This window comes from Gossypium arboreum, chromosome 10 (assembly GCF_025698485.1).
Source record: "Gossypium arboreum isolate Shixiya-1 chromosome 10, ASM2569848v2, whole genome shotgun sequence".
In the NCBI taxonomy this organism is placed as follows: Eukaryota; Viridiplantae; Streptophyta; class Magnoliopsida; order Malvales; family Malvaceae; genus Gossypium; species Gossypium arboreum.
Window position 1 is genome coordinate 131,129,779 of NC_069079.1, and position 14,371 is coordinate 131,144,149.

At 28.3% G+C, this 14,371-nt stretch overlaps 1 protein-coding gene across 1 annotated transcript; it reads right to left on the bottom strand.

The window, feature by feature from the left end:
• Positions 1-6,904: 6,904 nt before the first annotated feature.
• Positions 6,905-8,577, bottom strand: LOC108467273 (LOB domain-containing protein 12-like). The gene is made up of 2 exons (XM_017767871.2): positions 8,259-8,577; positions 6,905-7,528 (listed from the first exon to the last, which is right to left on the bottom strand). Exons 1-2 carry the CDS (start codon positions 8,412-8,414, stop codon positions 7,163-7,165), a joined length of 522 nt encoding a protein of 173 aa, XP_017623360.1. The 5' UTR covers positions 8,415-8,577; the 3' UTR covers positions 6,905-7,162.
• Positions 8,578-14,371: the final 5,794 nt, after the last annotated feature.

A 14,371-nucleotide genomic window follows, 5' to 3' on the forward strand; every position in this document is an offset into this window, starting at 1 on the left:
ATCATGGATATACAGTAATAATACAAACATTCAAATCATAATACCAGTACTCATATTATCAAGGGTTTAATTGCAAGAAATAAAACTCTAAATTTAGTTCAGGGATTAAATTGAACAAATCATAAAATTATGGGTGAAACTGTAAAGAATGGGTCACACAGTCGAGTAGTCAAGTCGTGTAAGAGGCTATAGGCCGTGTTGAAGGGTTACACAACCGTGTAACAGACTGTGACCGTGTGACAAATGCAAAAATTAACCTACAGGGGAGACACGGCGGTGTGGCAAGCCGTGTAAGATTCTAACTAGCCTAGGGTTTCAGAGGTATATGGTCCTGTGGTCCACATGCTTGTGTGGTAGACCATGTGGCTCTAATCCTAGGTATGGTTTGCCCGATTCGCTTGTAAAAGAACACACACCTTTCACCAGAAGCTCAACTGACGTTCCTCGTGATCAAATCTGATCCGACGCACCTAAAATAAGTCCTTCAAACGACCTTTATACATGAGTTAACATTGAAAATCAAGATTCAACAAGATTAATGGACGATATCGACAAGAATCGCAAAAGGTCGTGCTTAGATTAAAAAATTAACGTGGATCGACAGTATTTCAGAATTTACATGTTCTACAAATTGAGAAGAATGTACTTACTAATCTTGGATGAAAAGAATCAGATGCTATTAATGGCAAAGTTGATAATCAGTAGGGAAAATGATTCAAACGAGAATTGATTTTGATTCGAGAAGCAAAAATAGTTTCAACAATGGAGAGAAAATATTATGCAAAAAAGAATATGAAAAAGAAAAGGGCGAAGAAATAGGGAATATGAAGCAAAATTATGTTTTGTTTGGAAAAGAAAGCAAGAATTCAAATGTAATTAGGAAAAAAGAGCTAAATACATGTGCTCATTTTGTATGGGCTTTTAGTTTAATGTTTCTATTCAGCCGACGTAGTTATTGGCAAGAACTTATTGAATCTATCGTTTGGACTCATAATAAATTAAAAGTTGCTCCTGCTACTCAGCCTAGAGCCTTGAGCATTGTACAAGGACGTGCTGTAGGGGTAACCCATTACCTTCTGTGTGGAATTGCCATAATATGGGCATTCTTCTTAGCAAGAATTATTGCAATAGGATAATGGCTAAGAGGATTTGAAAGGCATTATGGCATTAAGATTTCCAAGGTTTAGCCAAGGATTAGCTCAGGACTCACTACTCGTCGTATTTGGTTTGGTATTACTACCGTGCATGACTTCGAAAGTCATGATGATATTACTGAGGAACATCTTTATCAGAATATTTTTACTTCTCACTACGGGCAATTAGCAATAATTTTTCTGTGGACTTCCAGAACTCTGTTTCATGTAGCTTGGCAGGGAAATTTTGAGGCATGGGAAGGGGATTTTGGCAACTCAAACTCAAATTCTATATTTTTGACACTGACGAAACTAATCACACAATATTCACAGTTTTTTTTATCTCTTTTGTTCAATTTAGGATATAGTAACCAATTCCATAGATCTATGTAGTTCCAAAAAATAATTTATTTATCTTATTATTAATAAAGGATTTTGTATATAGCTAGAACGACCCTCACAAATTGCGACTACTAATTTGTTAAGAATTAATTGAATTGAAGCTATAGCGTCATCATTTGCTGGAATCGAAATATCTGCGAGATCGGGATCGCTATTTGTATCGGTTAAACAAATTATTGGAATTCCCAAAGTGATACACTCTCATAAAGCCGTATATTCTTCTTGCTGATCAACAATGATTACAAATCAGGCAATCTCGTCATATATTTAATCCCGGCCAGATATGTTTGCAAACGAGATAATTGTCTCTTCAACATAGTTACATCTCTTTTCAGAAGACGATTGAGTCCCCTCGTCTTTTGTTCTGTTCTCAAGTCCCTAAACTTATGAAGCCTCATTTCTGTAGTGGGGGAATTTGTTTACATACTACCGAGCCATTTTTTATTAACATAATGACATCGAGCCCTTATTGCAGCCCGCGCCACCGAATCAACGGCTTTATTTTTTATACGCTTAAGCCCATTTCTTATTTTATTTTTACTCCTAACAAAATATATTTTAGTATGGTTTTTATCTTAGCTTGTTGAAATTAAAAAGAAAAAAAAAATAGGAGAAGAGTGGCTTGAACTTAAAACCTCTAGAAAAGAAACTAATTACTTAATCATCAAGCCTAATTCATTTCTTAATTAATTATTTTAATTAACCCTCTATATTTTAGGGTGTGACATGCTTAATTGAAACAAAAAAAAAACTCATGTACCAAATTGAATATTGAAACTAAACTAAGGTACTTAGCTAGGAAAAAAAAATACTTAGCTACCAAATTAAACATTGAAATCAAACTCAGATACCAAATAGTATATTAAACCCTTATTTAAATCCACATTTTCACATAAAAAAAGAGTTCATTTTAATTATCAAAAATTAATTATGTCAATAGTTCCAATTAAAATCACTCATTGAAATAACTTAACTATATAGCTTAATTCAACTAATTATCTAAGCAACATATAATTTTCATAGTGTGAGACTCGAATTTACACATTTAGAAAAGGCTTGACTTTTATCAATAGTGTCAATGTCTCACTAACAAAGACGAATGTAAGGAAATAAGCAGAGACCTTGACCCCTCCAAATGGTAATTTTTTTCTAAATTTCTTGAAATTTATAAATTAATAAATAATAAATTCAAAATTTTATAATTCAATTTTCATCCTAAATTTTTTTAGCATGAAAACCATTAATTAAGAGAAGCCATAGAATCTTTTTGAGCATGCTAGTGCTGACCAACTCTCCCATCATCTCTCAATCACTTTGGCCTTTTGTGTATTTAAGCAAAGTGTATACAAATATGCTAATTCCATGACTTAGACAAGAGGAAAAGAGGGACTATAATTTAAAAATTAAACACTATTTTGAAAAAAAGGAACAAAACCCTATAAATAAATAAATAATGGAAATATAAACATTCATTTTATAAATAGTAACAACAAAATTAAATATTTAAATTAGTTTAAATCCAATTTAAACGGCTTTTAATTGGATTTTAATTCGATTTTGCACCCGTTCAAATTTTTTATGGGATTGATTGAACTAATTAGAACATCAATTTTAATTTAATTGACCAGTTCAATCTAACTCTAATAATCATAATTTCATAAAAAAAAAAAATTGGAAATTCTCAATAAACCACAAAGATTTTGAAATTTTTTGAAAATTTTCAATAAACCACAATTTTTATTTTAAAAATGATTAAATCTCGTAAACCCAAAAAATTTAATGTCACATTCCATCTCTGATACCATATTAAACCTATAAGTATTTAATAAATTTGATGAAGGTTCCTCCCCCACCATATCTCATTGTGTCCCCATAAATAAGTGAAAATCAAAAGTTTGATAGAAATCAAAAGTGAGCTATCTTTGTCGTCTAATGACCTTCCAATGAAGTTTCTTCTTTCCTTTCTCTAATCCTATTTTTCAACACAGAATTTGACTGTCCCTCTCTAAGCTGTAAAATCCCATGAAATTCATGTATTAAGCCAATTTCAATCAAGTTTACAGCTAAGTACGTATTCATATTCTTATAGGGTTAGGTTCATCATTTTTTCTATCATTAAATTCTTCAAGTATCATTCCCGCATGACCTTTTATTTATCATTACCATTAGCTATATGTGACCCTCCATGCTAGGGTTGGTCAAAAAATCCAAAAAAATCGAATTTTAAATTTAGTTTGGTTTTCAATTTAAAAGTTGAAAAATTGTAACTATTTATATATAAATATATATATTTATATATTTATATTTACTTTTTTTAATAATATAAAATAAATATGGGTAAGTTATACTTAAAGTTATAAAATGATCATCAAACTATTTGAAAATTTTTATTTTAGCTACTAGGTTATTGCAATCGTTGTTGTTGGCCTTCTCTATTCGCACCGCCTGCACCAATCGAAAGCTATCATTCTCCTTATTTTCTCCAGTTCATTTTTCATAAAACAACTTTAAACGTCACGAATCTGCAGTCCAAAACTTATTTACCAATATGATGTAATAATCAAATGAATCAACTCCAAAACTTATTCACTGCATTTTTTGTTTGAAAACAAATATGTAGTTTTCTTTGAAAATATTTGTGTTTTGATTAAAAAAATTTGAACTTTTTAGAGTTAGGATCAAATTGAGAATATTTATAGATTTTAAGGGTTAATTTTTTAAAATTATGACTAAATAGATATAATATGTAAAAGTTGAGGGCTAAATTTGTTATTGTACCGATTTTTTAACTGCCGCGTCAGTGTGCCGTTTGTGATTTTAACAGGAGTGACCAAAATGACCGGACTGTGTAAAGTGGATGCTTCAATTGCAAATTTTTTTATTTATTTTAGGTACCTAAAATAAAAATGTCTTATAGTTGAGTTACTACTTGTTTAATTTACCCAATATTTTATTCATCTTTTCATCATTTTCATATTGAAAAACTAATTTTATTTATAAATATATTTAGATTGCAAGATATATGATAGAGTATATATTATATATATATAGGTATCTTTTATATCCATTTTATGATTAATATTTAGGATTTGTTGTTATTTCTTTTAATAATATCATCTTCAAAATTCGAATATACGGTCTCTCTTTGATAATACAATATATCTTACCGTTATACATAACATTTCAATGCATAGATATATCTATGATTTGAGTAGTTACCCTTTGTTGAAGTTAATTTCAACCTAAAGATAAAAAAAAAAAAATTCATGTTAAAAAGATGGTTCAAAGCGAAACTCTCCTTTTAAGTTGGCTGGTTAGATCAAAAATTGATTGGTACAATTCAAAATATGGTAAAAAAAATCGATTGACTCGTAAGTCGAGTTAAAAATCTGTTGGACCGGATTTTATAATTGTTTAAATATTCTATTTTAAAAAATTTAATGATTTTTTAATAAATTATTTGATTTAAACCGATCAAACCAATTATCTAACTGATTCCACCACCGATCTAACTCCAAAAGCATTGGTTTTCTTGAAAATATTGGGTTAAGAAGGGAAAAAGAACCTTTTTAATGATGAAAAATATAGTTGGAGATTCTCATAATAACTTCATGCTTTTGCTTGCCAATGCAACCCAAGCTGTCCCCTAAAAGAAGCAAATCAATTAATCAACTTCTCTACTAATTAATTACATATTTAGAAAGTCCCCCACCACTTGTTTACCTTAATGTTAAGGTTAAAGTTTCTTAGAATTTTGATATTTTAAATTCGAGTCATGCGTAAATATTATGTATGGGTTCTCAATTTAGATTACTTTAGGAGTAAAGTTAAAAAATTACTTTTAAGGAATCATAGATGAATCATAAATTTTTGAAGGCCAAAGTGTTATTTCATCATTTTATTAACATATAATTTCATAAATTTTTAAAGAACTAAATAATAAATCTACCATTTTTGGAGAGAGGAATGCCACTTCCTACCTTTGCCTTTGCCCCTTTTCCAATTGTTTAGATATTATTCTAATTATCAATTTGATCATGTTTTCTAATAATTATTTATGGTGATAATTATTCAAATGCCTATCTATATGTACTTGTAATAGTTATAGCTTTTAAAAAATATTAATGCAATTAATGGGAAAATTCCTTTACACCAAAAATTTTCACTTTGGATATAAAATCTTAAACATAACCCGTAGTCTTTAATTTTAGCAAGTTTTCTCAATTTAGTCCCTAACTTTTTTGTTTACAATTCATATTAGTCTTAAAATTTGACAATTTTTTTCAATTTAGCCCTTGAATTTGAATTCAATTAAGATGTGACGACGTGACATTTTAAGATTATGTCACATCATCGCCTGAATATAAAAAAAGTTTAGAGACTAAAATAAAAAAAATTTAGAGACTAAAATCAAAAAAATTATTTTTTTTAAATTCTCTCTAAAAAAAATTCAAACAAATATGAATACAGTCTTATTGTTTTATTAAAAAATTTCAAAAAACCATAAGCTTTGGTATTTATGTCTTAAGATTGTTTATGGACCATTGAACCCACCTTTCTTTTTCTACTTTAATTAGTGGTCGAGGGTTTAATCCTCGTTTTAGTATGGAGTAGTTTTAAAACTCGTAATCAACGTTTACTCTTTAATAAAAAAAATGAAAGGGCTTAATTAATGTTGTGTTTAATTAAGGAAAACTCTAGTTTACTTCACTTCTCACATGGTAGAGTTGACCTCATCAACTTGCTATTGTCTTAACACATACTCCATAACATGTCTCTCTCCTTTCCATATTAATTAATTATAGGACTAATTTCTTTAATATGTGCTCAAATTATGATTCAAATTTTAAATATTTTAATTGAGTCTTTAAATTTTTAGTATCCTCAAATAAATTTTCTCGTCAATTTAATTGTTAGTATGGGGGATTTAAATGTTAGTTCGATTATGACATGAAATATATCTAAAACACATAGATCAAAATTTAAATATGTATTAAGTTCGAACAAAAAAAATAAGAAGAGAGAACTCCAAAACCAATATGAATTGCGATGTTTAGACAATTTTAGAATACAAGTTAAAAATTGTAAAAATTGTGATTATCCAAACAAAGTCGAATTATATTTTTATTTAATTTATATGGTGGAAAAATAAATATTTCACATTCAAAATAGTGAAAATACTTAAATTTATTGTATTAAAATTTTAATTTTCAAAATATTGTACAAGACTTACTGATTTTTACTTCAAAAAAAATTTGTTTGAGAAATGTTTAAAAAAAAACTTTGAAATTTTATCAAAAAATATTCAAAAGCCATAAAAGCAAAATTTATTTTGTCAGAACCCAAAACAAGTATGAAAAAATCAAGAATTGAATCGAACCGAATTATTATAGATAGTTCAAAAAATTCAACCTAATTGAACCGAGCCGAACTCACACTTATTATGTGCTTACTACATGAACAATTTGGATTTGACATCTTAAAAATAATAGAAAATCTCAATATTTGAAAGCTTAAGGCCCAATTTAGAATCTATCTCGTGGTGTGGGGATGTCTAGTGAAATTAACCCTAAAAAATATAACAAAACATCACTTAGCAAACAAAAAAAAAAAACCCATTTTTTAAATTAAGAAACTATGTCTCCAAAGATGCTCTCCCTTTTGAGAGACTCATGAATATTTACATAGGCAGAAGAAGAAGAATTATTATTAGCAAAATTAAAGCACTGATTTTGGAGAAGAAAAGCTTGGTCATCATCATCCGCTTGGCCCAAAACCATTTGAGGGTTAGCCGCCACCATAATCGGGTCTTGTTGCATTTGAATGCACACTATTTCAGCCTGAGCCACCGCAAGCTGCATTTGAAGCTGAGAAACCTGGTTCTGCAAATAAGATATAGCCCCTACACATCCATAAACAGGGTCCCTAATCCTTGCATTTGCTTCATACACCAAGCTACTCACCGCATCAGCCCTTTGTTGCAAGGGCAGCTCCTGGTTTTTATGAACCCCAATGGTTAGCAACAAGAGATTGTACATTTTGTGATTGTTTAGTCAAAAAATAGATAAATTAGTCCTTGTATTGTATGTTAGATTAAAGAACAAATTGATCTTTTCTATTAAAAATTTTATCTATTTTTATTGATAAAAATTAATTAGTGTATGTTATAATGAAGTACACGTGGCACGCTACATGTAACTATATTCTATTAATTATGTCAGTTCTTAACAGTAAAAATAAATGAAATTTTTAACAAAAATATCAATTTGCTCTTTTGGTTTAACATATAGGGACTAATTTGTCCATTTTTTTTGAGTAAAATGAGATAAAATACAATCTAACTTCTAGTACAAGAGCCTCCAAGATATTTTTACTAAGATAATAATAAAAAGTTAGGGTAAACTACACTAGTAGTCACCCAACTATTAGTATTTTTTTTGGTCACCCAAACATGAAAAGTTACAAAATAGTCCTGAACTATTCAATTTTGTCTTCTTCTTTTTTTGTCACCACTAACAAAAAAAATAGAAACACTCAACAATCTAAGTTACAATCCAAGATAGTTGGGGTGATCAAAAAAGACAAAACTAAATAGTTGAGTGATCATTTTGTACTTTTTCATAGTTGATTGACCAAAAAAAAATTACGAATAGTTGGGTGACTACTACTGCAATTTACCCAAATCGTTAATGAACGTATTAGACGAGGGGGTTGTTAATGAACCTGTAACGTTTTGCTGACATTGCTAGCACCAAAAACCTTGTGAACGATGGCGAATTTGTGGGGATCGTCGGAAGGGAAATAAGGTGCAAAGATGCAGTCTTTGGCACAACGGCGACGAAGCAACTTGCAAGAAGCACAAGGCGAGTTTCCTCCCATGGTTTTAGGGAATATAATCGAAGTGTTTTTAAAAAAGTAAATATTTTGTTGGTAATTGAAGAAGGAAACTAGAAAGGAAAGATGAAGAAGAAGGTGTGAGGAAAGGCCACAAGTTTAGTTAAATACAGAGTTGGAGACAATGAGCTTGAGAGGGTATGCATATTTATAGTAGTCCAAAGTGTGTACCCAAGGGTGCTCTGTTTTTCCTTTTTCTTTTTCCTGCAAAAATATAGTAGGATAATATAATATTTCGCCCCTAAACTTGGCAACTAGATTCACTTTGGTACTTGTACTTTTTCTTGGTCTACTTTGGCACTTGAACTTAACAATTAAGTCCATTTTGGTCCCTAAACTTGAAAAATTAGAAGTTGATGATGTGGCGCTCTGATCACTTGAAAATTAAAATTTTTATATAAATTTTCAAGTGATGATGTAGTACAATTCAAAGTGTCACATTCGATTTTTTAATAATCGAACCGATGGTTGAACGAGTTAGACTATCAGTTCTTGACTCAATTAGTTCGATCGATTTAACCACCTGATCAACAATAATTAAATAATTAATTAAAAACTCATAAAAATCTAAAAAAATTTAATAAACCGGTTCAAACTGTTCAGCTAACAATTTGTATCCTAGTTTTCAATTTTTACCAATTTCAAGCAGTTTCTAAGTCAATCGGTTCAACCCTTTTGTTCGGACCATTATATCGATCAGTTCTCAGTCCGTTCGATCTGGTCTTGTTCCAAAACACTAATCACATCATTAAATCTAAACATAATATAAGTTCAATGACCAAAATGGATCTAGTTTCCGTTTTCAAAGATCAAAATGGATAAAAAAAAAGTACAGATACCAAAGCGGACTTAGTTCCCAAGTTCAAAGGCTAAAAATTATATTATCCCTTAATAGTAAGCCTTTCGATTAATTTAAATCTTTCGGATCATTTCGACTTCACTTCATTCCAATTACTTATTTAGATCATTTTAAATATGAATTATTTAGGACTCAAATCAATTTGGGTTAGTATGTACATATGAAAGGGAAAAGAATACAAGGAGAAGGTTATCTAAATTGTTTAAATCATTCAATTTTGTATTAATTTATAATTTTTCATTTTTAAGGAATTAAATATAAATTTTTTCATCTTTAAGGATTAAATTACAATTTTATCCCACATTAACTTCTATTTTTATCATTTATAAATAGATAAAAAACAAAAAATTTGGAGGCTAAAGCCGTCACCCTCTAAATTAGCCTATGATTTACAAGTAGCATATAATATATTATAAAATTGCTAATTGAAGTAAGGCATATATATATATATATATATATATATATATTATATCTGTTAAAATGTGCTTATAGTCCTTCAACTGTTTAGATTTTAAAATTTAAATTCAACTGTTAACATTGTTAATTCTTTTTATTAAATTTATTATTGTGACATTTTGAAATAATAAAAAAACTACTCATTTGTTAGCCATGTAATTAACCTGAATTTAACAAAAATTTAACAGCATTAATAATTGGACTTAAATTTTAAAAATTAAAAAATAAAAGAACTAAATTCCTAAAAATATAAATACAAAGACTATATTTTCTATAAAACTTTCATTTTTTTCTTTTTTTCATTTATAAAATAAAATATCTTAATTTTTATTATAAATTATAAATTACATAAATTATCATCTATACTCCTAACCCAAAATCATTATTTACTACCAACAATATGCCAACATCAGCAAGTAATGTTTAAAAAGAATAAAAAAGTACACCAACATGAACAAGTGTTTTAAGTTATAATACAAAAGTAAGAGATGTACTACACATTTTGTTATTAGCATATTACATATTTCACCAATTTAATTGAACCTTTGTAAATTTAACATGGAATATATTTTGATTATCATTTCAATTATTTATAGTTTATTTTAATTATAGTTATACAAATTAATAATTTTGATTATAATTTCATCTATATTAAAGGTAACAATAGATTGGAGTGTCGATTGAGTCTTAGTTCGATTAGTATGGGTATTATTGTCAATGCAGAAAGACATGGGTCCGAGTGCAATGAAGCGCATTATCCTCCTATTTATAGATTGAGGAGGGGATATGGGTGGTTCTAAGTATTGTATAAAAAAGAGCAGCTATGATCAGAATTTATAATTAAATTGTTTAAAAAAAAACAATAGAGTGAGGTAAGACAAATGTTGTCAAATTCACCCTACTCGACTATAGATGTGTTATCTTGGAAAATATCCCCACCCCATCTCGCCTTACCATGTGAGGAGGTAACGTGCATATTTACCATTTTAATAGCTATATATATATAGGAATAAAAATGATAATTTCATATAGTAGGATATGGTGAGGTAGGACAATTACCATAATCACTCTATACTTACTGTTTATGAAAAAAATCGTTCTGCCCATCTCTCATCCATTTTTCAAAAAAAAAAAATTCATTCCATTCAAAACAAACCGATTCAAAATCTATTAAACGATTGAAGTTTTACTATTTAACTTCAAAAACATTATATATACTTCATTACAAATTATTCAACATAAACATTATAGTTCAAGAATTCTCTATACATTCATATGACAAAGAAAAATATTTGACAAAATAAAAAGAGACCCCGTGAGCTGTGTTCTTCAATCATTTTCACCCAATCCTCTATTTGACTTTGCTATATCTATCCTTCCATATTAAAAGAGATCATATAGGTCCAATGTGATTTTTTCATAATATATATATATATATATATATATATATATATATATTGATGCATGTATATATTGACCAAGTCAATGAACCTGTGACAAAATTTCAAATCACTTGTATTGGCATATTTATTTACCAATCTTCAAACAATAAAAAATATATTATTAGGTATTTTTAGCCCATTGTTTTCTCTAAACTAAACGTAGAAACTGGCTTCTGTGTAGGATCTTTAGATCCTAACCCACAATAGACTCAAAAGCTACACTATATATATCTTTTAGTTATTTTATATACTCAATAATGAACCTTTTTGAGACAAAGATTTATCCACGTAACTAGGTTTTTTTATCATAGAATACTAAAAAAATTAATAAATTAAATCTAAATTTGATTGGGGTAATGATTAAAGCTCTTGTCTGGCATTTGTGACACGAGTTTAAACCCAGTCAACCTCTTCCTTTCTTGATATTGTATACTAACATAGTTTGGAGCAGTAGTTAAAAGCTTATTATTCTCTTCTCCCTATGATAAAAAAATAGCTAACATAGTTTACTTTTGTTATTTGGATATCATATAATTTAAAGGGTTAACTCTGTGTGTGTGTGTAGGGCTGAAGCCAGAATTTTTTTGGAGGGGTCAAATTTGAATTATAAATTTTTTAGAGATAAAACTTTAATTTTTCCATTGTATTAACGTAAAATTTTACAATTTTTTAAGGAATTAGACTATAAACTTTTTATTTTTGGAGAGCACATAATTTAATTTTAAATTTTAGAAAGGGCTAAAATATAATTTTACCATTAAATTAATTTAAGGCTTTGTAATTTCTAAAGGGACTAAAGAGATAGTTTTTCATTTTCGAGGCCAAAGCCCTACCTGCCCTCTAACCCATATATATATATATATATATATATATATATATTCATGTATTTGTGTATTAAATGTAAATACTTAAATAGCATATTTTCATGAGCGGAGTTAAAGAATTGTGCGATGGAAAGGTTAATATAAGAATATAAAATGAGGGACAAAGCTAAAAATTTTGTATTAAAATAACTCGAATTAATTTTTTTTAACTTTTTATAGGAGCCAAAAATGCAATTTTCCACTTAATAAAGAAGCTAAAAGTGATCAATTTGAACTATTAACATTCAAGAAGGACTAAAGTTATAAATGTATCACTCTACTAAAAGAGGCTAAAGCTCCTCCCTACCCTTTTGCATTAGATATTCTAAAATTATAATTTCATATTCTAAATTAGTTATTAAACTTTAAAACGTTTGAAATAAATTTTTATAATATAAATATTATATCAATCAAGTCCTTCACTTTGAGGTTAGTTATATATCATCATTGTTAGGTATAATAACTTATTTAGCCCTCTAACTTTAAAAATATATATTATTTTATGTCTCTATTTAATTTTTCGCCTCTTTTGGCTCTTAAACTTACATTGTTTATCAAACCACTCTAAAATAGATGAAAAATTAATATGTATTCACTTTATTTATGTGACATACACATAATACCACATCAATAATTAATTATTTTTTAAAACTTAAAAGCTCAAAAATATTTAAAAATATGATTTTAATACTTTAAATATTTTAAAATTAATTAATTACTTCACATCACATGACATATGATTGCTTTATTTTGTTAGTTCAATGATATGCTTTGATCAATGAACTTTGAGATAATAAGAAACTATGAGATACTCTTTGCATTTAATGAGATTCTGACATGGAAAACAGTATGTGCAATTAGGGTTTTATTTTTTTCTTCTTCTAAATTGAAGCCTATTTGGAGCTTTTGTGAGGAACCCTAAGTCTTATCTATCCACTCTTTGCATTTAATGGTCCATCACATGATTCCAAGCTTCCTTTTGTGTCTTCAAAAAAAAACAAAACACACACACAAAAAACCCCTTTTTTTATTGTGTTTTGTTGTTTTCTTAATTTAGTCCTTAAAATTTTTTATGTTGATATCAGTTTTGAATTTTGGTATTTTTAAAAATTCGATTCTTAAATTTAGATTCTATATAATGATATAACACATTAAAATTATGTTATGTCATCATCTGAAATTTTTTTATAAAATATTTTTAGTATATTTTTAGACTTTGAGACTAATGTGAATCAAATCCTCTTATGAATTAAGAAATATTTTTCCTATAATTTGAGAAAATAAAAGTTGTTTTCTTTTAGGTAGGGTTTGAATTTTTTTTCCCAATTTGGGCACCCTTTGTTCATAAATATATATTTTTTTATTTTCTAAATAAAGATATTTCTACCTTAATGAAATGACTAGCTTGTTACCTACCGACAATGCAAGGGCTTTCCTACCTTTATTCTTCCCTTCTTTTCCCAACAAAATTTGGAACAAAGAATGAAGAAATCACTTTTCTCATCCAAATTGCAAATATGATGCACAAGTTTTTAGTTTTTAACAAATATTAAATGAATTTCCATTTCAATAATTATTAGGGTCTGTTCCAATTGATGAGATATAGACTGTGTCGTGACAACATATTTTTTAAAAAAATTTACTAGTCCTTCAAAGATTTGTTAGGTTTTAGGAGTCATATTATTTCATTTTAATGGAATTCAAGTTTCGAAGATCAAATTGAAAAAAATTGTCAAGTTTCAAGATTAATGTGGACAAGAAATAGATTCAGGATCAAGGTGGAAAAAGTTGTCAAGTTTAGGAGCTAAATGTTGCTTTACACCTAAAAAATGGGTTCTTGACTAATTTTCATTTGAGTTAGTGTTTAGTTGACTTAATGGCGAGGGTAGAAAAAAAATTCCAAGGGCTTAGATTTGAGCTACAAATTCTTAAATTTCAAAACATAATTTTAACATTATACTCATTATTATTTATAATTCTTCAATAAACTTAAAATCGGTCTTACCATTTTGGGTCAATACAATCATCTATCTCTTGAATTTACCCGTAAATTAACTCATCATATCAACTTAATACAATAAACTAATGTTTATTTGGAGTGTCGCATTTGGTAATATTGATAATACATTATTAACAAATGGTCTAGGGAGGAGAAAGACTCCATATAAACAGAGGGAAAGAATTTTTGTTTGATGTTGATTGAGTCTTAATTTGATTGACATCGGTATTGTTGCCAATGTAAAAAGACGTAAGTTCAAGTACGTTGAAATGCGTTATCATCCTATTTAAGAGGTGAGGAAAGACTATGAATAATTCTAGACA